Raw genomic sequence first — 23,288 nt, 5'->3', positions numbered from 1 at the left:
CGTCTGGTGAAACGCTTGCGGTGGACCCCGTCCCATATGAAAGCGTTCAAAATGATCATGCGTCCTGTATTCAAGTGGCAAAAGGTTTGCAGTCCTAGACAGACATCTTTGGCTGTTGTGTCACATCTGTTGTGTTGTTTCGTGAGACCCTTGCATTTTGTTCCGTTCCATTGCGCTTCATCTAAGTGTTTCTGAATGCAATAACACATTTTTTGTAAATGCCAACTATAACCCCATTTACACCTGGTATTAAAATGTGTCTGGGGTGATCAGATCACGTGCTCAGACTAGACACATCGCTGTTTACACCTGGTCATTTAAATGCATCTCTTGTGATCACTTGTGTTTGGATTTGGAGAGGAGGGTCTCTGATTTCATGAAGACACACTATAATCACTATCTCAATGTGTTAATGCATGATAATAAACTGCAAAAAAGTCATAAAGACAAAGACAGCGCAAATAAAATCAGGACACTGTTTCTCCCAGATGCAGCTAAAATTGACACAAAGCACAAACGCAACATTTCGAGCAGACTCTTCAGTAATTGTAGTGGATTACCTCTATTAAAGGAGCTTCAAATGTTTGTGCTTCTCACCTGTGTTTCTGTATGCTGAAATCAGACACATTGAAGAAGATCTGTGAAGTTCTCATGCTTGGGTTTGTATTCACTTTTTTTAATTTTTAATTTCCTATTAAGCCGCTCATAACTGGCAAAGTTTAAACATTTGTTTTAGCACAGCGGTTCATTGATAGGCGAGAGGTGGTGCTTCACTGCCATACAGGATGCATTCAGGATTAGTGTTTGCACGGCAAATGTGATTTGGTCACATGGTTTTTTGACAACCTCCATATACGTTTTTGTGATCTGATCATAAAACGTTTTGCAACCTGTCTACACCTGTATTTAGCGCTGACTACATGTGGTTAGATCACCCAAAATGCATCTTAATACCAGGTGTAAACGGGTCTTAGAAACGTGGGTTTCATTATATTATCTAGATAAACTCCTTTCTTTCTGCCTCACAGACTCAAATTCGATTTAGATTAGAGCCACATCAAAACAACATTTTCAGTTTTCTCACATCATTCGTTTCACGAAGTCTCAATTTTTTTAGAAACTTTAGTGTGGATGTGGCCTGTACGTTTCATATGAAAAAGAAGTGAGTGTGTTCAGACCTTTGTTCTGAAATTGGCTTGATCACAGCTTTCTGTTGATATATTTATGGTTATTTATGATCATGTAATTGAGTGTCTTCTTCAGTGTGCATGCTAGTTTGAGAATTGACCCATCATGCATGAAGAATGCACTTGTCATGTTTGAATCTCTGTGCAGGTTTATTAAGGATTATGCATGTGAAAATAGGCCCTGTCTCATAAGCCTGTTGTTCTGCCTCTTATTTGTCGCAGGCGCATGTATCTTTAATGTGTATTTGTCAGCACCTCGGCGTATTCTGGGAGTTGTGTGTACACACTCCTGTGGGATTATCAAGTAATAGAGGGACTTAGTGGTGCTTTGCTTCAGCGTAATCCATCACACACACACACACACACACACACACACACACGCTGAAACACTCCGCAGATAGCGGCGGATTTAGTAGTGTTTGTGAATGGAGGGAAAGTGAGAAGGATACATAGAGTGGTTGCGGCGAGCAGTACACGAAGCACCACCGACAGTTTGTGCTATGGACAAACAAATGCGTGAAATCGATTTTTAGCTCTAAACCAGACTCCAGTGCACATCTGCAATTATGTGTGTCTAATCTGAGCTTTTTGAGCGCAATAGAATGTCTGTAGAGCTATCTCTGAGGAGATAGTGGAGCTATTCATTTCTGTGACACAGATTTGGAAGTCATTCAGTGATAGGATTAGTTCAGAATGACAGTCAAAGCCCTGTGGCAAGGTTACCTCCGCTTGGACACGATCATTAATACAGGACCGTGTCGTAGATAGTCATCTATCATTCTTGTACTATCAAGGGAGTTCAATCTGGATTTCACTCTAAATTACTTTGTTGTCATAGTAAAACTTTCATAATGTGTTCCTGTGCTGTAAAACATTTAAAGATTAAAACAAGGTGGCATTTCCTTGGCAAGAACTTCCTGTGTGGGGGGTTTATTACACTAGGTTAGCTTAATCTGACAAAAGCTCCAAGGGACATCATCAATAGTTAAAATTATTAATAAATAAAGTAAATATTTTTTAATGTTGTTAAAATACAGACAGATTTGTTTTAGGGGTAGGGCAAGGATTTGGGTTGCAATTGTAATGAAGGATTTTGCTTTTTTTGTTGATGCTTTTATCACACTTTAAAGTTCTGTAGGTTGGCGCTGGGACAACAGAGATTGTGTTTCTATATTGTCAAAGATATTTTTACCTTTTTTTATTTATAGAACAAAAGTCAGCAAGGAAAGAAACTCCCTAGAAAAAAACAATTCAATACAAACTATACTTCAATGAGTAACAATAGCTGCATAGAGAAACAATACAAAGTCTAATGTATGTCGTCCTTTTGATAGATGAGTGTTTGTGCATGCGCACATGTGTGTGTGTACTGTGACAGGTTAGATCTTGGAGCCCTCCCTCCATCACATTTATAGTTACGTCCGCAGACTTGGCAGAGGGAGAGAATGATAGAGAGAAATTGAGGAAGTTAGAGAAGGAGAGCAAGACATTTTCTGTTCTTTCTCCTCTCTCTGTATTCTGATCATCAGCAAGAGAGTATGAGCTCTCTCCATGGTGGAGAAAGTAAATGAGAAATATATGGTTTTATATAAAACGAATTATAATTACTGTAGACTAACCCTTCCCCAATACCCAGTCCAATTGAGGATGTCCCCATAGGAAGATTTAGTCAACCAAGTTAACTCCAATGCACCCCAACGGCCCCCACCCCCATTGTCCAAGAAATTATTCAGGAATATATTCTTAGATAGAATAATTTCTAGGACAAAGTGGGTGGGTTGGGGCATTTAAATTCAAAAGAAGGCGAAGATAATATATGTATTGGTACTTCTGCTGATGACAAGGCTGCTTGTTTTCAAACTTTTTAAAGACACATTTGGAGTGTCCGTCTATTAAAATAATTCACTGCATTTAATTATGTTATTCAAGAAGTTTCAAGAACTGTAAGTTCTTCAGTGGATGAATTAAACTACTAATATGATGTTGGTATACATTATTCTTATCTTTAATAATTTTAAGACATCTCACAGCCCCCTTGGAAGTTTGCTGAGGCCCCCTTTTGAGCCCTGCACCCCTGTTTGAGAACCACTGAAGCCACAGCCTAGCCCTACCCCTAAAAGTAAACTGTTTGTATTTTTTAAATTTCACTAAATTGTATTTTCTTTATTTATGAATATATAGTCCTCAAAGGGCTGTTTTGTCAGATTTACACACTCCGACACAACTAAGTGCTTCTGCTCTCATTGACTCCTCTAAGCTGGTATCAAGCATTAGTCCATCACATTTGGCTGCAGGGGCTACAGTAAAAAAGCATATAAAGTTAATCTGCAGCCATTCTACTGATCTTAAGGCACAGTATGGGGTTAATGCTCCCCTCTATAACACTGCTGGGCATGCTGAGCACGACTGTGGCGCTGCTCTTCCCGTGCCAATCTGTCTATTCACCCAGCTAATGAGTCATTGTTGGGTTGTTAGAGCTCAGAGCCAGATGATGCTGATACAGGCAAGTGAAGAATGTTCCACATGATTATAGAAGTGATAGAGTGATGTAAAAAAAAGAAAGACGTACAGTGTGTGTGTGTGTATGTGTGTGTGTGTGTGTGAGAGAGAGCGAGAGAGAGAGAATCCAATCCTCAGTTAAAAGTAATGTACTGTATGTAGTGTGCATAATTGGAGTCTAGTGTGGGAGACCTCTGTGATGCACATACTCTATGTGTGCGTGGGTGAGCACATGTGTGTTTAATGTAAATGCATAGAGCCTTTGATGTTCTTGGCGATGTGTCTCTTGAGTTGATCCTCGCTTCACAGAGAGACAGAATCGGAGAGAGGGATACTGCAGCTGAAAGGATTGAAGAAAGAGACACGTCTATTCTCTGACACGCAGGTGCGATCAAAGGCTCCTTGCCATTCGTGTCTGCTGTAGAAATGCATATCACTCTGAAACCATTCAGTCTGTATGTGTGTGCGAGAGAAAAGACACATCTGGCATTGAGAGAGTAGTTAGATTGTGGTTACATACCACTGAATGATGCAGAGTTTTTTCTGCAGTGTTTAATTTGAGTGAAGTTTCATTGCTGTGCCATCAAAACGATACCAAAAAATATTTGCAACCTCTCTTGGCAGCCCCCAAGTGTGCATCACAACTGATCTTCAGCTAGAAAGTAATCATAATTTGCATTATGGAAATAGAAGTATAGATACAGAAGTATGAATATGAAAGACATGCATGTATATGCACATTGTTGTATAAACGTATATAAAGGGAATAAATTGGCAACATATGAAGGGGAAGTCTGAGTGCATCAGTGTCCGCCCACTTTTCAGCCGTCTTGGTTCCGGAAGTATTTTTCCCATTCATTGCTTCCATAGTTTTTTCACCCCATAAAAGAGTTTTTTTCTAAGACAAACCAACCATCTCAGAGGTGAATCGCAACATTACAAATTTGTTTTGAAGCAAAAGGGTATTTAAACATCATACAAAAATACTTTCATGAGGGCATAAAAGTCCCTGAACTAAAATCCCATGAAGCATTGTGAACGACAAACTTGCACAGTGTATGTTTCAGGCTTTAAAAGAAACTACGTTGAAATTACAAGTAGGGTTGTTAATCGGTTAAACATTTTTATCAAATGAATTACATGGTTTCCCTATTAATTATTTCAATTAATCACAATATTTGCTTAGAAAGCCCCTCAAATAAAATAATTCAATATATATATATATTAATGAAATACTATAATTAAAATGCATACATCATTGTGGCTCAAGAGTTAAGCATTAAAAAAAGATGGTAAGACTTTATAATAAAGTTCCATTTGTTAACATTAGCTAACAACATTTGTTAATATGAACTAACAATGAACAATACAGCTTTACAGCTTTTATTAATCTTAGTTAATGTTAATTTCAACATATACAAATACATTTCTCAAATCAAAAGTTGTGTTTGTCAACATTAGTTAATGCACTATGAACTAACAATGAACAATTGTATTTGTATTAACTAATATTAACAAAGATGAATAAATGCTGTAAACAATATATTGTTAACTGTTTGTTCATGATACCTAATGCATTATTTAATATTAACGAATGGAACCTAATTGTAAAGTGTTACTAAAAAGAAAATTCAAAAAGTGGCTTTAGTATGCAATATATTGTTTATTTACATATATTTTAACATAAGCCTATCATTGGCCTACAGTTCACAGCAATACATTTTGCAATTTATTTATTTGTATTTTATTTTTCCCAATTTGAAATTTTACAGAATCCCAGGAATAGCCCTTAAGAGCATTGCCCAAACAGCTGAAGTTTCACTCACTACCCCCTGGTGAAAACAGGAGAAACATCAAGCTTGAATTGCTCAGAAGAAATATTCCTTATTATGGACTGGGGACACGATTAATTGTGATTTTTATATAATTAATCACACTACGTTTCTGTGTTAGATCAACAGCCCTAATTACAAGGGTTAAATACTGCTTAACCTAGGGTTGAAAAAGACCTGGATCAGGTCAAACAACTTCCCTGTTCACCAGATATAATCATCATTGTATGTTGTTGGATGTTCTTGTGTATATTTACAAGTAGGTTCTTTTTTCAAAGAACTGAAGGCTTTTCTTATTGAATAATGTTGCAATAGAACACAGTTCAGGAAGTATATAGCATCATTCCAAGAAGGATTAAAGCTGTTACGGGTAAATGGTAGCGCTACACCTTATTAGATATTTGATATCTTTATATTGTCAGGTTTTTTCCCCTTATTTAATGAGCACAAGCAGTCGAGAGGGAGAGGAAGATGTTCTCTGCTGTAAATACCAGATTTGTTTCATGTAATATTTTGTTGTCAGGTAGTTAGCGGTTGCATCCTTGCAGAACAAAAGACTTTAATCTACAGTTTTACCTCCTGTTTCTGTTTCAAATTGTCACCATTTTTTTTATCTGTTTCTGTCTTCTTCATAATCTCTTTCTGCTTCTCTTTGTCTGTCTATCTTTCTTGCTCTCCTCTATTATTAAGTCTCTCAGATGACTGCACGTGCTTCAGAGTAAACACACGGAAACTAATTTAATTACCCTAAAGGCCCAGAAATGGGAGAGCATAGCTAATTTGTTGCCATGGCAACAGACAACCCTTCCCATGCCGCTTGTTTTGCTGGCAGTGTGCCTTTAAGGCATTCACTAAAGTACAGGGGTTTCAGTACAGCGACGCACAAGGGGCGTGGCCATGACATAAAACAAATTTCAGGTCAGCGCACATGCGCATTATAGTGCCTTCTTTCCGCGGGCTTTTCATATTTTCATCGCAGGCTTTTCATAACAGCGACAGCAAACTGATGGAACAGCCATGGAGAATCTAAGACAAAATAGGGAAATCGGTAAATGTTTTTGTTGTTTTACTATGATACAGAGGCAGATGATTTTGTAAAAGATGCGGTAGCATTTTAATGTAAAGAACGAGTAACGATAAATAATTTTTGTTACCGTTTGCAATATAAGTGCATATGAACTATGCAAATTTTGAATTAGGAGAATCCTAATTCACGCTGCACTCATTTTTACGCTGCACTGAAACCCCGGGAAATAAGTGACTGCCGTTTCTTTAAACAACATACACTCCCTCGCTTAAAAAGGGAACTCCTTGCCTGCCCATCATGCGTTTAAAGGTTGACTCGTATTAATGACCCTGGCCACTCTGGAGCCTGAACTAAAGCACTGCTTCAGACGTTCCATAAAACAGCCAATAGGGTTGTGTTCACTTATGCATTAAATTGACTCATAGATAGGCCCTCAGATTATTGAAAAAGTCTGCAGAATCTAAACGAACATCATACACAAATTTCTACACAATGCATAGGCCAATATAGGCGTAACAAAAAAAACAAAAAAAACAAAAAAAGATAGATAGATAGATAGATAGATAGATAGATAGATAGATAGATAGATAGATAGATAGATAGATAGATAGATAGATAGATAGATAGATAGATAGATTTGATTGATTGATTGATTGATTGATTGATTGATTGATTGATTGATATTTACCAAAGCCAATAGTTAGAATTTAGCAGTGTAGACAATCCAAAAAAGGAAAGAAAAACAAATTCCATAGATTTGTTCTGTGGCCTTCTCATAGGGTTAGGTCAGGGGTGTCCAAATTCAGCCCGCGGGCCATCTGCGACCCTCCGACTGCTCCGATGCGGCCAGCGAGAGACTTTAGAAATAGAACAGGTTAGGCACGCTATGGACAAATGATAGGAAATTCATATTCTGGGCACTGGATGTCGCTATCACGTGCAGCCGTGATTCACAGCGCATTGTCTCCGAAAGTACTTTCTGTGTCATCGCCAGCTTTATCCAATGACGGAGTTCAACTGGAATAATGTCCAATGATGAAGTGCCACAGACAGAATTATGCTTTTATTGACATCAGGTTAAATATTTTACTCATGTATTTGTTCTTGTTAAAATGACTCGATACCTCACATCATGCAACTGAGTAGAGCTGCTGTTGTGCAAACAGCTGAACAGAGTTTATTGAGCACGCACTAAGACGCACGAACCGAACATACTGTTCCAGAGCGTCCTGTGTAGCACTGGGAAGTACATTGCAATTAACCGGTTTGTTCTGATATTTTGTTGAAAAATGATTCACAGGCTTCACAGTTCCATTTGAGTGAGGCCATACTTTGTAGGAGAGAGCGCTTAAAACACTTTCACATCTGTGCCTGATGCGCGCGCTCAGCTTGCACATGCACGTCTACAAAATAAAATTATTTTGAGCAAATAAAAATAGGATTTGTAATGCAAGTAACAACAGAACAGAAGTTATAATTGTATAGTAATTCCTTGAAAAATAAAGAATAATTCCTTGCATCACTTCATAAAGTGATAAAATGTAATCTGATTCTGATTATTGTGATGGTCACACCCAACACTCACTAGCAGATCTATATGTTCTTTGCAGTGCCACTGAATGGACTTCAAAAAGATACAAATGTGAATAAATGAGTATCATATTTTATGTAAGATGCATCACTGTTCCATTATAATTCACATTATAGTTCTTTGTGAGTGAAATACCCTAACCTTTATTTACATGTAGGACCTACGCATACTATAGAGCACAAATTATGATTAAAACTTGCATAATATTAAGCGTACAATATAAAGATTATGTATAGTGGTAATCTAATAGCTTCTAGCCATGGCACTTTATTTTTTTTCTGTATTTGGCCCCTGACCGAAAAAGTTTGGACACCCCTGGTTTAGTTAGACAATGTCTGCTAAGCTATTCTTAACATTATCTTAGTGGACATCAAGAGATGTGAGCAGAAAGTTTGGATTTTTACCCCCTTTCTCTTCTTTTTGCAGTAATTTCTGCTGTCTGCTTTCACTGCGCCATCCTCGCCACTGTTGAGCAGAATATATATTTATCAAAACTGCTTAGCTAACTAGGTCAGCTAAACAAATTCTCTAGCCTAAAGCTATGAAGCTGAGACGTTGCTGTCTCTTCCGCCACCTGCTGGTGAGTCCATAGAACTGCGCAAAAATTTACCAAGAGGTGCTATAGCAACAATTCTTTAATGCTGTTTTGTAGTATTTTAAAGATTTTTTTTTTTAACGTTGTTCATTTACACAGAACTCCAGAGACCTCAGATTACATGAGTTTAGACCTGTGATCATTTCGTTGTATGGCATTAGCATCACATTGTCCTTGTGTTTTCAGTGAGCTGACCAGAAAAGTGCTCCCAGGAACACTGTGAATCGCATACAATTGTGGAAGTATGTTTGTGTGGGTCTGTGTTTGTGTGTGCTTTTCTGCTGAAGTGATTACTCTCTGCAATGAATGGGAGTACATATTGCACATACAGTATTAGGCAGTGACCAGGGCATATTTACTCATCTGAGTAGTGTGTGTGTGTGTGTGTGTGTGTGTGTGTGTGTGTGTGTGTGTGTGTGTGTGTATGGGAAGTTGACATGAAATATAAAGGGAAGTTGATATTTCCTGCATTTTTACATGCTGTATTCCATCTTAAACTATTTTAAAGGAACAGTTCACCCCAAAGATTGAAAAATTTAAATGATGTCATTATTTAATCTCTCTTATGTTGTTCCAAACCCACTTGACTTTCTTTTACTACAAGTATATATTGGTTCTTGTGTTATGACTTTTGGTTTTGAGATGCACAAGAGCCAATTATGATTGATGATATTGACATGCCACCAAACCCGTGACAAATAATTAATTAATAATGATAATAATGATTTGATTTAAGAGTAAAAAAATGCTTAAATTACAGTCTCTCCATCATAATAAGTGATTGTATGCCTTCAAAAGACTTGGATATGACAGACGAGCCGTAAAGACTAATTTTATGATGCTTTTGGTGTTTTTAAGCTTTAAAGTGAGTCAACATCATCTGCTATTATTTGGAAATCAACTATCACAATATTATTTAAAAGATTTCCTTTTGTGTTCAGCAGAAGGAAAAAAGTCATATGGGTTTGGAACATCATGAGTGTGAGTAAATAATGACAGAATTTAAATTTTTGGGTGAACTATTACTTTAAACCGCATTTTGCGCTTGATTTTATTATTATTATGCATGCAGCTGGAAAATATATACTTGTAAAAAAAAAAATTTAACATCGCAGGAACATTTAAAATAAACTAGTGAAAGTAAATGGTTAATTACTATGGTGGAAACCCAGTCACAGCACCTGTGAAAAAATACACTTTACCTTGTACATTAAAATAAATTGTAATCTAAAATCTTGAAGAAAAAAAACCCCTCTGTGGACATGTTATGCGTCAGCCACCCATATATCTTTTCATCGCTGTGTGCTTGAATCTCCATCGCTCACTTTATGACACCCCCCTCCCCCTCTCGATTTCCCTTGTTCGCTCACTATCTTATTTGGTCTCCCTCTCTCTTATGTCTTTCTGTATATCCCTCCCTCTCTCTGGTATCTCCTCCCTCGTTCTGTGTCTCTCTCTTACTCCCTTTCATTCTTTCGCTCTGTCTTTCTTTAGCAGTGTGGTCTGGGCATGCTGCCAGCTGACATGGGTCTTTTATGAATGAATACCTGATGAAGTTAGTGGTGCACTGTGAGGTGAGGAGTGGGTGGAGCTGAGCGAGGGAGCGAGTGAGTGAGAAAGAGAGATTGAGGGAGGGGAGTGCTGGCAGCCCGGCGAGGCCTTGCATAACACACATTTGAGTGCTGCAAGCAGGGCTCAGAGCTCAGTGTTGCCAGTGTGACACTCGGGCCCGTCGGGGCAGGGGGGCAGTGCCTGATCACAGCCATGACCTAGAGCAGGAAGGGCCTCTGTACATGCCAGGCACACAGCTGTACATCCATAAGGTGTCATGACGGGGGGACAAAGGAACTCACAATAAGGGAGAAAGAGAAGGCTCGCTTTGTGTCTGTTTGCCTCTTGTGGGCGCTCTATGGGAATTAGGGAATGACAGAGGGAGAGCAATGTAAATGGCCTCTCTGAACACTAAGGTAAGCTTGAACACTACCACATTATCTGTGTATGTTTGAGAGTGTGTGTCTTATTTTTGTTTGTCTAACTGTGTTTAACACCTCTTCATGTTAAGACCCCTTGAAATGGCTTGAAGAGGAGAGTTTTCTTTCCAATGTTGACGAATTTCCTATTGAAACAGGAAGGTGGTGTAGGATATATGGAAGGGTTTGTCCCACCTTATAAAGGCCAATAGTCTTTAGTTTATGCCTCATTTCATTGGACAAAATAAGTGATTGTGAGATGAGTCATCAATAAGATTGGTTTGCTTTCCTGGAAGAGAATAACTGTAAATTTGAAATGTGTCTATCTGCTAATACATATTTTTGTAAATGTTTAGGAGTACACTAGCACATAGATGATTTCAAAGTGAATAGACATGGACTAAAATCCATAAACTCCAATCTTGATTTTATCAGCTTTTAAAGTTGTAGCACAGTTCTTTTCTCTTGCTCTTGTCTTTTTGATTCATGAGTATCGCTGAGACTTCAAGGGTCAGAAAAGTCACTCTGCTGCACTTTTTTGTGCAGATGCAAATCCATTTTCTCCTAAGAGTGTTCTGTTTTATTTTTTTATCCCTTTCTCTGCTTTACAACCTGTCTTTGTTTCACTCTGCTTCTGTGCAGTATATTGTAGAGAACAGGCAGTGATAGTTTGTGTGCGGAGTGTCTGCCCACCTTTTAAAGAGACAGTACTCCAGAGAATGGAAGGGTGCTACTGTAGGGCTGCCTTAAAACCTTGTGAGCTGCCTACACTCTCAGAAAAAAGGTACCATTTAAAGCACAAGGCCGTCATGGTACCTGTGTTTTAGGGACATATTTGTACCCTTAAAGAGACAAAAGGTTACAGTTTTCAGAGGAGCAAAACATAGAAATGTACCTTTAAAAGTACACAATAGGTCCTTATGGTTCAATTATGGACCCATTCCAAATAGGTTCCCTTTCAGTGTACCACCCCAGTGATGGCTCTTGTACCTTAAACAGTACATTTCTTTCTGTCTACTGTAGAGTGTGCATAACATTTTTGGGCATTGCAGGGGCATTCTAAATGATGGGACCCATCACAGATGCTCTAATGATGCCCAAAATGCAATCAAGTTAGGCTACTCTCTAGGTTTGGAGACACAGCTTATTTGTGAATAAAAGACTGAAAGAGTTTTATTTCACGTTGAGAATCTGACACTCTGCAAAGTATTCGGTATCTGGGTAGTTTCTTTTCAGGAGTTTCACCATTTGTGATCACCTTTTTTTTTCCTTTTCGCAGTTTACTTAAATAGTCATGCAGTGTAACACACAGGAAATAAGGTGTATTATAAATTCTCTCAGATGGAGACTGAGTCAATATGCAGAATGTACATCAAACTGAGAACATTTAAGCTTTTAATTTTAACCAGTTTAATGCATGAGATTTCAACCTTTACAGACCCATGGACCCCAATAGACTTTCTCGATAATTAATTTATATAGTTTGAAATGGCATGAAATTAAATTTTATGAAATACAAATGGCCATATTTGTACAAATACATTTTTTAAATGTATAAAATGTCCTTGTGGTTTTTTTTAGTTAATATGAGGTCATAAAAACTGTGTATAATAATTATATAAGAATTAAACAAATGTTATGAAGTATAACATATCATGCTGCAGAATGTTGTTTTTACTGCTTGATATGTAATGTCAACTACCCATTTACACTGTGAGAGTAGGCCTATAGGTAAATGTATTTCCCATTAAATGTATTTTTTTTCAATGTTTTTTTATCTGTCCCTTTTTGCATTTTATTTATATTATATATTTATATTCTGAACTTAAGTTGTTCTTGCATTTTTAAGTCAATGTGGTCGATTCAGTACATTACTAATAGACTTGCATTCTTGTCAATAATGCTTGATTATATTGACTTTAACCTTGTTGTCCTCATGCTCATTTCCCATTGACCCACTAACTCACCACACACAGAACGTTCTGCATAACACCTATCATTGCAGTACATCGGGTGCATTTTTGCAGCGAGAGGGTGGTTTTCTGGAGGAAAAAAGCCCAATCTTTCTCTCTCATTCATGTCTGTGTCTGTGTATATTCACAGTGAATGTCTCTGATTAATGCCTCTGATTTGTCTCTGCTGTTCTCAGTGGCTCTGGGGCCCTAGGGATGGGATTCATAGTGTTACCAGGGCTGATGGAGGACAATAAGTTTAGGTTTCAGGTCATCTGATACTGTTCCTAGTGTGCTCAGCAAGATACAGCTGACAAGGCTTTTACTGCTCTCTCTCTCTCTCTCTCTCTCTCTCTCTCTCTCTCTCTCACACACACACACACACTCTCTCTATCTATCTATCTAGCTCTCTCTCACTCTCTACTCTCACTATGCTCAGTTTTCAGTGCTGAAGCAGTGGTTGTACTTCATTATGTGTGTGTGCAAGGTTGGGAGGGTTACTTTTGAAATGTATTCCACTACAGATTACAGAATACATGCTGTAAAATATTATTTATAGCGTATTCTGGTGATTACTCAAGGTCAGTAACGTATTCTAAATATTACTTCTTCAGCACTGGTAGATTTTTCACATGTTTTGACAATAAAAACTAACATGTAATTGCACATGTTAAAAATGTATTCTCTGAAAAACCTAAATATCTTATGCTGTGTTGTTTCTAAAACAAGATCAGTCAAATGTATCTTGTTTTAAGGATTTTTAGATATTTCTACAGGAAAACAATAAAACATTTTTTATCAAGAATAAGATTCTTGCCCTAATATCAAAGGTTTTACTAGAAAAAACAAATATGATCGTGTCTGGTAACATGTGCATGTAAAATGGCTAGAAATAGCATTTTAGCTTAGCATAAAGCTGACAATTTACACAAGGTTTATTTCTATTTCTTCTGCTCCAAACTTAATTCTCTGTCTGCTCGTATGAATGTAACACATCATAAGAAAGTGTTTCACCGCTGTTCAAATGCACTTTGGATCGCATCATTTATATGTATAAATGTTTTCCATCTGAAACGACTAAATATTAAATGATACAAATGACAATAAAAGGCAAAGTAATCTCTTCAGTAATCAAAATGCGTTTTGAAAGTAACTGTATTCTAATTACCAATTATTTTAATTGTAACTGTAGTGCAATTTTTTTATTTTAAATACGTAATCCCATTACATGTATTCTGTTACTCCCTAACCCTGTGTGTGTGTGTGTGTGTTACTGTATATATGAATGCGCTTCTGTGCTGATTTTCTGTTGCTGCATGCTTGCTGTTTTACAAATGTGTGTGCGTGCGTGTGTGTGTGCGCGCGAGTGTGTGTGTGCGCGAGTGTGTATGTGCGCGAGTGTGTGTGCGTGTGTGCAAGCGTGTGTGTTTGTGCTGCATAGTGTTCTCTCTAATGTAGGTCAGTAGATTGTTCCCTCCATCCCTACTGTGTGTATGAGTGTGTGTGCAAAGTTTAATCCTAAAGGATAAGCAGGCAAGCCTAAGAGAACACAACTGTGAAAGATTAGGACTTGGCTTTCCCCAGGATACCCCTGAGACACACTGGGGCATTTTTATGAGTAGTGTGAGTGTGTGTATGAGTGCATAAAACACCAGTCATTGGTATCAGTGTCATTAATCCTGAATGGCTCCATGCAGTATCAGACATTAGTTACAGAATGGTGTGTTACAGAAGCGGCTGTGATTTGAGTTGACAATATATTACACTCTTCCTCTCATTCTGTTGTGCTAGCGCACTACTGACTTTGCAGTTCAGTGTCTTTGAGTGGATATGCTTTGATTCATGGAAAATGTGGTAAAATGTATGCCCTCTCTAATGGAGACAGGAGACTTATAACTTATATATAAATCTCTCCTTACCTCTAATATAAAACATTCTCTGAAGATGTGAATTTCAACAGGTTCAGTGATGGTATCAGATGGTAATACAATGGTTCTTTGATACAACCCATAGTACTGAATGTTTTCCATTTTTATTACTGAATGATTTCCAAAATCATGGTATTACCATGGTCCATGTCTAAAACTCTATAGTATTTCCATGGAAACATCTCCAAAAAAAACATGCCAACATGTCCATAAAACATGATATTATTATGGTACATTTGCAAAACACAATGGTACCATGACCAAATAAACTTGATATTATTATGGGATATGTGCAAATCATCATGGTACCATGTCCAAAGAACTATGGTATATCCATGGTACTCTGTCCAAACAAAAAAACAAACAAACTTGGAACTACCGTGGCACTACGTCAAAAACAAAAGCGTGGTATTATCTTGTTACCATGTACAAAACGCCATGATACCATGTTCATAAAACATGGTATTACCTTGATACTATGTCCAAAAAAACATTTTATTATGTTATATGTGCAAAACATACACCATATATTTATAAATACATACATGTATTTCGCTTTCCTGTGTAGCTCAGTGCTTCTACTCTTTTATTGTACTGCAACACTTGTTAAATCATCAGGGTCCTGTTTATCATGCTAAACCACCCTCCTCCTACTAGTGCTGGACAACAGTTGCAGCTGAATGGGTCCAATCAATAGAGCTCAGGGAGGAATGTCAAACAAGCCATAACACTGCACAAAATCACTGTTTGATCACGTGTTTCCATAAACACCGTGGAGTAGAAGGGACCCGAAAAAGAGACTGCTTCCCTTTTTCCTGGAGAGCTGTTAAAGTTTCTGGCTCTGAGTGATGAAATGATTAAGTGTGATCTTTAAGGTTTTTGTATCATTTATACTGCAGTGCATGAGCCCCATATACACAGGAGTGTATGTACAAATGTGAATGTGCGTTACTTGCCACTGTGTGGAAAGTTCTGTTTCATTATTAATGATGCTCATACTGTGTGTTCCAGCTTTCCCTGCAGGGGGTCCACTTACACACTCCACACACATTATACATGCAGAAGACACAAGGACACAGCCAGTACACCTAACCTCACATGTACAGCCATATTTTTAAAAGCTGTTGAATGCACTGAGACAGCCAGAGTAAAAGGTTGTGAGACGCCCTTCCATAGTGCCTTCTTTGCAACCAGAAATAACCTTAATGATTATGTGAATGTCTGTGCATGTGTTTTCCAGGTTCTTCTTGCACTCCTGGAGACTCGCTCTCAGAGGGAAATGATTCCACATGAATTGCATGGACCGCACTTCCACAGCAGGTGTGACTTCCGTTGATTACGACTGAAATTTGTGTCTGTCTAACCATAGGCACAGGACACACTGTCCAAACACCACTCTCCTCTCTTACCCCTATCCCCAGTCTCACCGTAAGTCTATCAGTGGGAGGGTGCTCTCTGTTATCAAGACAAACATATACAAAGAGAAAAGAGCAAAAGATATAAAAGGGGGAAGAAGCATCCAGAAAGAGTGGTACAGGATACAGAGACACCATGAAGTCAAACCAGGAGAGGAGCAATGAATGCCTGCCACCAAAAAAGCGTGAGATCCTTGCCAGCACTCTGCCCTCAGAGGAGAGGCCCATGATTATGGCGCCTGCCAATGAGAGCCAGCGTGGTGGGAACCTGGCCTGGCTTGCCAGTCTGGCAAGCGGGCATGAAAGAGGGCGGCAGCACACCAGCACCTCTGCAGAACTTGTAGGTCCTCAATATAAGCTGCTGTCTACCCCGTCTGAGAGTGCCACTCCATCATCCACGCACTCAAACAGAGCTCCAACTGCAGTGACCACCCTACCTGCAGTGTATACGTCACCCCTTACTCAGCCCACTGGCACCATCCAGTACACATCCCTGCCTCCCAATGTACACTTCATCAGCTCTCCATACCCTGCACCTTACACTGGCTACATCTCTCCACTAGTACCCCATTCTGTTGCTGCCACCACACAGCGTGAGTCTTATGCCAGCACATCAAGTTCTCATTCATCTAAAATTGACCAGCATCATCAATTGGGCCGACCACCAGGCCTAGTCACATCAGACAGCATCTCTTCTCCCCACTCCACCCAGTACATCCAAATCACCGGTTCTCCTCTAAGTCTATCCCCCCGGACTGCTCCATCACCCCATGCTCACTTGCCCCAACACTTACAACCTCACCACACGCTGCCCATCAGTGGTGCCTCTCAGGTCTTAGTTCAATACCCAGATGGAATTTTACCCAAGAAGGAGGAGACCAGGCCCAGAGAGTTGTTGAATGGAGAGCTGGAGAAAGACAGGCGCTTTGGTCCATCTCCAGATTCTAGTGCAGGGAAGCAAGGCAGCACTTTTAAAGGGGCCTCCTCTGCTCAACAGCACCATATCCACCAGCAACATAGCCCACATCACTATGAGGCTCGACATGTAGTCCTCCCTACCGAATATACACAGGACTGCATGGCCATGCGGCCCTCATTGTTGCTGGTACCCAATAGTCATAGCTCCAGTGGTGTTGATCCTAGAAATACACCGGACAAGCTACCTCCCCCAACATCACACACTGAAAAAGGAGGTATTTGTGCAGGCAAACCTGTGCCCCGCATTTCCTCCACCTCTACGTCCCATACTTTTCCTCCACCTGTGGAAAATCTGAAGGGAGCTGTTACAACATTGTCACCCCATGCAGTAATCCAGACCATGCACAGCACCACAGAGTCACTCTCATTGGGCCTCCCCTCTGCCAACTTCTACACCACCCAACAACCCATCATTGGTTACATTGCCGGCACAGGGCACCAGCAACCTTTTAGCTACCACACCAGCCTACCCCAGCACCTGGTCATACCTGGAACTCAGCCGGTCATCATCCCAGTGACTGGAACAGAAGCAACTGTTACATCGACCACACCACCCTTGCCTGGGGCACTGCCTGTGGAAACTTTTGAGACTCCGGCCCCATACTCTGCAGCAGCGGTTGTTCAAGCCCAGCTGCACCTGCCTGTGGTTACAGCCTCTGCCGGCCTGCTGACGGCTCCACCTCCACCCTCTGCCCCCTTATTGCCCCCTTACTTCAACAAGGGCTCCATCATCCAACTTGCAGATGGGGAGCTGAAGCGGGTGGAGGACCTAAAGACAGAGGATTTCATTCAGAGTGCTGAGATTAGTAATGAGCTGAAGATTGACTCCAGCACTGTTGAACGCATTGACAACAGTCGTGCATCTGACTTCGCCATTATACAGTTTGCTATTGGAGAGCACCGCTCACAGGTGAGATCTCAACAAAATGTAAGATCTGATGTAATAACCTGAATGTAAGACCAGATATCGCTCAATGTTTCGTACCACACTTAGTACAAGGATGGAAATTATTTGCCTTACACCTAAAGTATATACAAACTTATTTTTAGTTTTTAGTAGGCATATATAGTACCTGTACAGATAACCTACAGATGGCTTACTTCAAGTATTCTCTGCTCATTAAAATAGTAAAGGAAAAGTATTTTTGCATCAAAACAAATTCGCATATCAAAGTTGATTTGATACCATGCTGATGAATTTCAGAAAGAAAAAGTAAGATGCAAATTAATTTCATACATAACAATGCTCATTGGCAGATATCTTTTACACTTTTGACAACTTTTACATATGCCTTTCTTACTTAGTCTTTCTTTATCATAACGTTCATTCATCTATCATACATCTATCACTTTCATCTCAATTTGATTAGCCAAACGGTAACCATGAGATATATATTTTCATATGCCTTGAGGGTGCGAATGTCCTCCTATATGAACTTCACCTGCACTGCTGCATTCTTACTAGATGTGGGGTAAATTAGCAGCTAAAATCATCTCCCTGTTCCATAATGCCTCCCATGGCTGTCCCCATGGCATCTTTGTTTAGTTAGTGTTGGATTCACTGGCAGAATTGACTCATTTCTTATTTTTGCTTCCTTCTGTTGTACTGTGAGTGGGCTGTTTGAAAAATCTGTTTCATTTGTCTGAGAGTTGACATGGAGCCACCCACTCAAAAGCATCACCACAGTCTGTCAGTTTGAGATGAGCTGATTAACAGATGCTATTTAGCAAAGACATTTATTCATACCATCATGCATTTGTGCAAGGAGGGGAACCAGCAGGGACCTGGCGAAATTATATCATATCGATATCTTGGTTGTGATACAGTAATATTGCAATTCAATATTTTAATGTATTGTAATTTAAGTTATATTGCAATCCTTTACGCACTAATTTCTCAATCATTAGATTTCTGTTCTTAGCTCAAGTGATAAACTTCCTGTTTACTTTGTCATAGAGATAAAGACGTAGCATAGAACATCAGTGTAAATAAAAAGTGGGTTTATCGTTTACGAAAACCCTTGCAGTTCAGCTGTAAAGAAGATATTTTCTGACATCCCTTCAAATAAAAGTTATAGACTTACATTTTAGCTCGTTCTTAGTTAGGATTTAGGTCAAATAGAGTCTTGTTGACCTACTGCAGCAGGACATTTCTCACTCACATTCTCTTAAAAGTGGTTTGATCTCTGTTTCTTTTCAAATATTTCTATGGAAAATGAAACTAAACATATTGATTCTTGGTGTTAGAATATTGATACTCTGTTGTAAGGTAATATATCTTGATTCTTTTCCTCCCACTTCTATTTGTTCATGGCTTTCCGTGTTGTCTTTTTCTACCTCTCTTTTTCTCTCGCAGGTCAGCGTCGAAGTGCTAGTAGAGTATCCATTCTTTGTATTCGGCCAGGGCTGGTCATCATGCTGTCCAGAACGGACCACCCAGCTGCTAGAGTTGCCATGCACCAAGCTTTCAGTGGGTGATGTCTGCATCTCCCTCACCCTGAAGAACCTGAGGAATGGCTCCATCAAGAAAAGCCAGGGGCAAGTCTTGGATGCACCAACCCTTGGTCCACCATTTAAGCATCCCAAAGCACTCTCAAGTGGGGCACGAGGGGGTGTTCGGCACACAGAACAGGAGAACGGACTTGGGCGGTGTGCAGATCAGGGAGGTGGAGGCAATAAGGGCAGTAGAGAGAATGGAGTGAAACTGAAGTTTGGGGAGAGGGACATCTGCAAAGCCCCACTGGCCTCTGCATCGGAGCCTAGCAGGAAACACACAGGCCGCAAAAGAAGGTGGTCGGCCCCTGAGGGCCGCAAAGTAGAAAATCCAGACGTAGAGCCCCCGTTAACGTTCCCTAAGCCTTCTTTCATTCCTCATGAGGTTAAAATCAATATTGAAGGCAGATCAAATAATGGCAAGTGAATGACCATTGGACTGTCAGGTTTTTAAATGCAAAATTTGCAAAAATCCCTTTTCTTTTTTTTTACTTTTTATTTTACTTTTTTTCTTTCCAGATTATTTTACCTTAAGACTAATTTTACTCCGTTTGTATATTATCACTTCACATGTTGTAATACCATTGTAATAGTACACAGGCAATTGGTTGTTATACCATATTCAATATTACACAGGCAATTGATGCAATTCATTTGATTGATCAAATTCAGTTCAGATGTAGTGCAAGGTGAGAAGGTTGTGGGACACCTGAGCACTGCATGATATCTTGAAGACTGTATACATTCATACATTCATAGCTAACCAGGCTAAGACTTCTCTCTAGTCTCTTACCTATGACATTGTTTGGCCTGGACAAACCTAGTCCAACTACACTTAGTGGAAATAAAAATGTATAGTGTAAGCTTGAAAATTATAACATTGCTCATAGTAGCTGAATGGAAATGACTCCTCCACTGGATGCAGGAGTTTACATGTCTGCCATACTTTTAAGGCAATCTAATGTTTAACTGCGAATATAGAAGACTATTGAAATCATGAACAATGTTGAGGGATATCATCAATGCAGTTTGTCCAGATTATTAAGGAACAGGACAAGAGAGATGTCATCAAGCAGTGCCAGTTGCTCTTTAGAAAGATCTTATGAATCTATCATGTTAAACAGGGAAGATGGATGATTCTATTTTTATATATCCAACTGTTTAACATTTTATTTGATCATTTTTGTAGTTTTGCATGTTTTAATTTTATGTCTAAATTTTCAAACCCTCCTATCACACCTGATGGGTAGATTTTTGTTCTTATTTTGTGATGAATGTTTAAATCTTGCAATCAGGGGTCATTTATTACATAGACACAGGATGGGTCCTTGTCTGTGTGTATGTGCATGGATGTATCTTAATGCATACAAACACAATGGGTCGATTTTGGTGAGGAAATTGACCAGTCCCTTAAATGTAGTGCTCCGTCTCATCTGTTTTTTGTTTTTTTTAATGTGAGAAAATAGATTATTTTGAAAGAAAGAGAGCTAAAGTTATATGAGAAAGACGAGCGAGGGGTTGTTCTGAAGCACTGAACACACTTGGTATGCTCACTAGCTAATATTTTTAAATCAACTGATTCAAATTATTATGCTGATAAAGATTATTGTAATATTGATTATTGCTATTATTATTATTATTATTATTATTATTGCTACTACTATTTTCTGTTGATCTCTGAACATGAACACAGTACTTTTTGCTTAGTACCCTACTGAGATAAACAGCTTATTCCTGCCTAAGCTGGCCATAGTTTTAGAGGACATTTAGCACTTTTCAGCTTGGCCAGGCTGGGAGACCAGCTAACCAGTTTAGGCTGGTTTAAGATGTTTTTGCAGGGTAATGAATTGGATGTTGTGTGGCACTCTGTGGGAAGGTACTAGCTCACAAAAGGGTCACGTGTTTTGTGAAGGGATGAATGTAATATGTAATGAAAGAGAAGAAAAGGAGATTTTATCCCCAAGGGGACTGCTTTTAATGAAGCACTTTTCTTGTTGATCTGATTGGCTCAGCCTAACGGCTTGAGTTAAGACTGGCACAAAGAGGGCGTGGCCTTTAAAACAACTGCCATTTTAATTATTCAAAGCAAAAAGTGATGTAAGAAAGTATGAATTCAGGCAGAAAAAAGTACAGAGACTGTTCAAATATATATATGTGTGTACGTGTGCGTGTGTGTGTGTGTGTGTACGAGAGATATGAGAATGAGAACGTAAAAGAGTAAGTGAGAAACTGGCTACAGAAATCTAAGAGGGGTTAAAGGGTATCATCTACATGTTTGCAAGCAATGTACTTGGGCAGGCATGCATGCAAGTTTGATTGTATGTGTTAATGAGCACTCGCATATGTACATACACGTACACATAATCTGCAATTATTTTGAACTATGTCATGTATTTTTATTTGTATTTTTTGTACCTTTACATGTATAGAACTGTATATGCTATCTGTCTTAACGTATGAGAGCGCAAGACTACATGAGCACATTTTCAGTCCCGTCACCCAAAGACACTGAATCATTGAACGTATGTGAAAGCCATCATGTAGTAATTTCGGTGATTTGTAATATATGCGTTTGTGAATGTTAGAGAGAGAGCATGCGTGAGTGTGTGCGCCATGTGTTTGTGTGTAAGTGTTTGTGTGTGTGTATGTATAATACCACACACATTATAAATAGATATTTAAGTTCTACTTAAAAGAATATTGCAATTTGCACATCTGGAGAGATAGTAACATGATTTTTATTTTGTTTTCAGTCAGCACAGAACAGGGCTGAAAATCTGATTTTACTGAAATGTAGCAGTTTCTTGACAAGTTCGCCTGGCTCACAGGTCTGAAGACTATGTCCCTCAACTCTTTCAATTAGGAAACCAGGAAGCCCCTATTCAAGGTCCCACCAGCGGATTGAGTCACACACAAACACATGAACACAATATTGTCTGTTGTTGAGGGGTTTTTGTGGGGTGTTAGGTGCCATCCCTGCTGCAAAAACCCAGCTTAGACCAGCATGAATTTCCATTTTAGGCTGGCTTATGCTGGTCTTTTTAACAGGGATGACCTGTAGCCTGCACGCTTGTTGAGTTCTTTGGTTGGCCACAACCGCTCAAGTTAGATTGAGTGAGTGAAGATCTGGCAGTAAGGTGAAGGTAGATAGAGGTAGTTAATAAACGTTGAATGGCTAAATGAATGAATGAGTAAACAGATAAAATGAGTGGTGGTGGGTGGGTGAGTGCAACCTATATACAATTTGAAAATGCTTTATTTTTTATAATAAAACAGGGGTTCTTAGATCAACACCACAACTGTGTTTTTTTCTTTTTTTCATTTGACATGGCATCTTGTTACCTTGATTTGTGTGTGTGTGAGTCTGTCTTACTTGGATTGTATGTATGTACTGTATGTATCTGCTTCCACCAATCAAAATGTATATTTTTGTTCAATACATTTGGGCCAAAAGGTAGAAAGATGATGTGATATTGTTTGCCCATTGGCATGCATACAATGAACCACCCCATGAACATGGCCATCAATGGCAAACCAGTCTTGCATTCATTTTGTCATCTTTTGCTATGCCGTTCACCTCTATTTTCCTTCTCTTGTAATTGTCAGTGTTTTCACTCGTACAGTAGAATTATATCACTTTGATCTTTATAAATTCTGCCTCCTTCTGGTTGCACAGTGCGGTTCCATGTACACAGGAGAAGCATTCCGAACAACAGCACGTAGCAATAACCCTTAGTTTTTAGTGCTGAACCACAAAAACAGAACCGAACATCAATGCCAGAGCCCAGTCATTGACCTTCTGTTCCACCTCAGCAACCTGT

General features: G+C 39.1%; 1 protein-coding gene across 4 annotated transcripts in view; it reads left to right on the top strand.

Moving 5' to 3' along the window:
• Nucleotides 1-23,012, top strand: part of atxn1a (ataxin 1a) — a 126,473-nt gene extending 103,461 nt beyond the window's left edge. For 2 of the 4 annotated variants that reach the window (XM_052135425.1, XM_052135428.1), the window contains 2 exons: nucleotides 15,822-17,884; nucleotides 19,331-23,012. In XM_052135425.1, coding sequence (XP_051991385.1) covers nucleotides 16,133-17,884; nucleotides 19,331-19,894 — 2,316 coding nt within the window. In that variant the 5' untranslated portion in view covers nucleotides 15,822-16,132 and the 3' untranslated portion in view covers nucleotides 19,895-23,012. Of the gene's footprint in view, nucleotides 1-10,324; nucleotides 10,699-15,821; nucleotides 17,885-19,330 lie in introns of those variants that run through there. The other 2 variants (XM_052135426.1, XM_052135427.1) reach the window with 2 other exon arrangements.
• The last annotated feature ends 276 nt before the right edge of the window (nucleotides 23,013-23,288 follow it).

Source organism: Xyrauchen texanus, chromosome 10 (genome assembly GCF_025860055.1).
Source record: "Xyrauchen texanus isolate HMW12.3.18 chromosome 10, RBS_HiC_50CHRs, whole genome shotgun sequence".
Classification (NCBI taxonomy): Eukaryota; Metazoa; Chordata; class Actinopteri; order Cypriniformes; family Catostomidae; genus Xyrauchen; species Xyrauchen texanus.
This window is presented reverse-complemented; position numbering and strand designations above follow the sequence as displayed.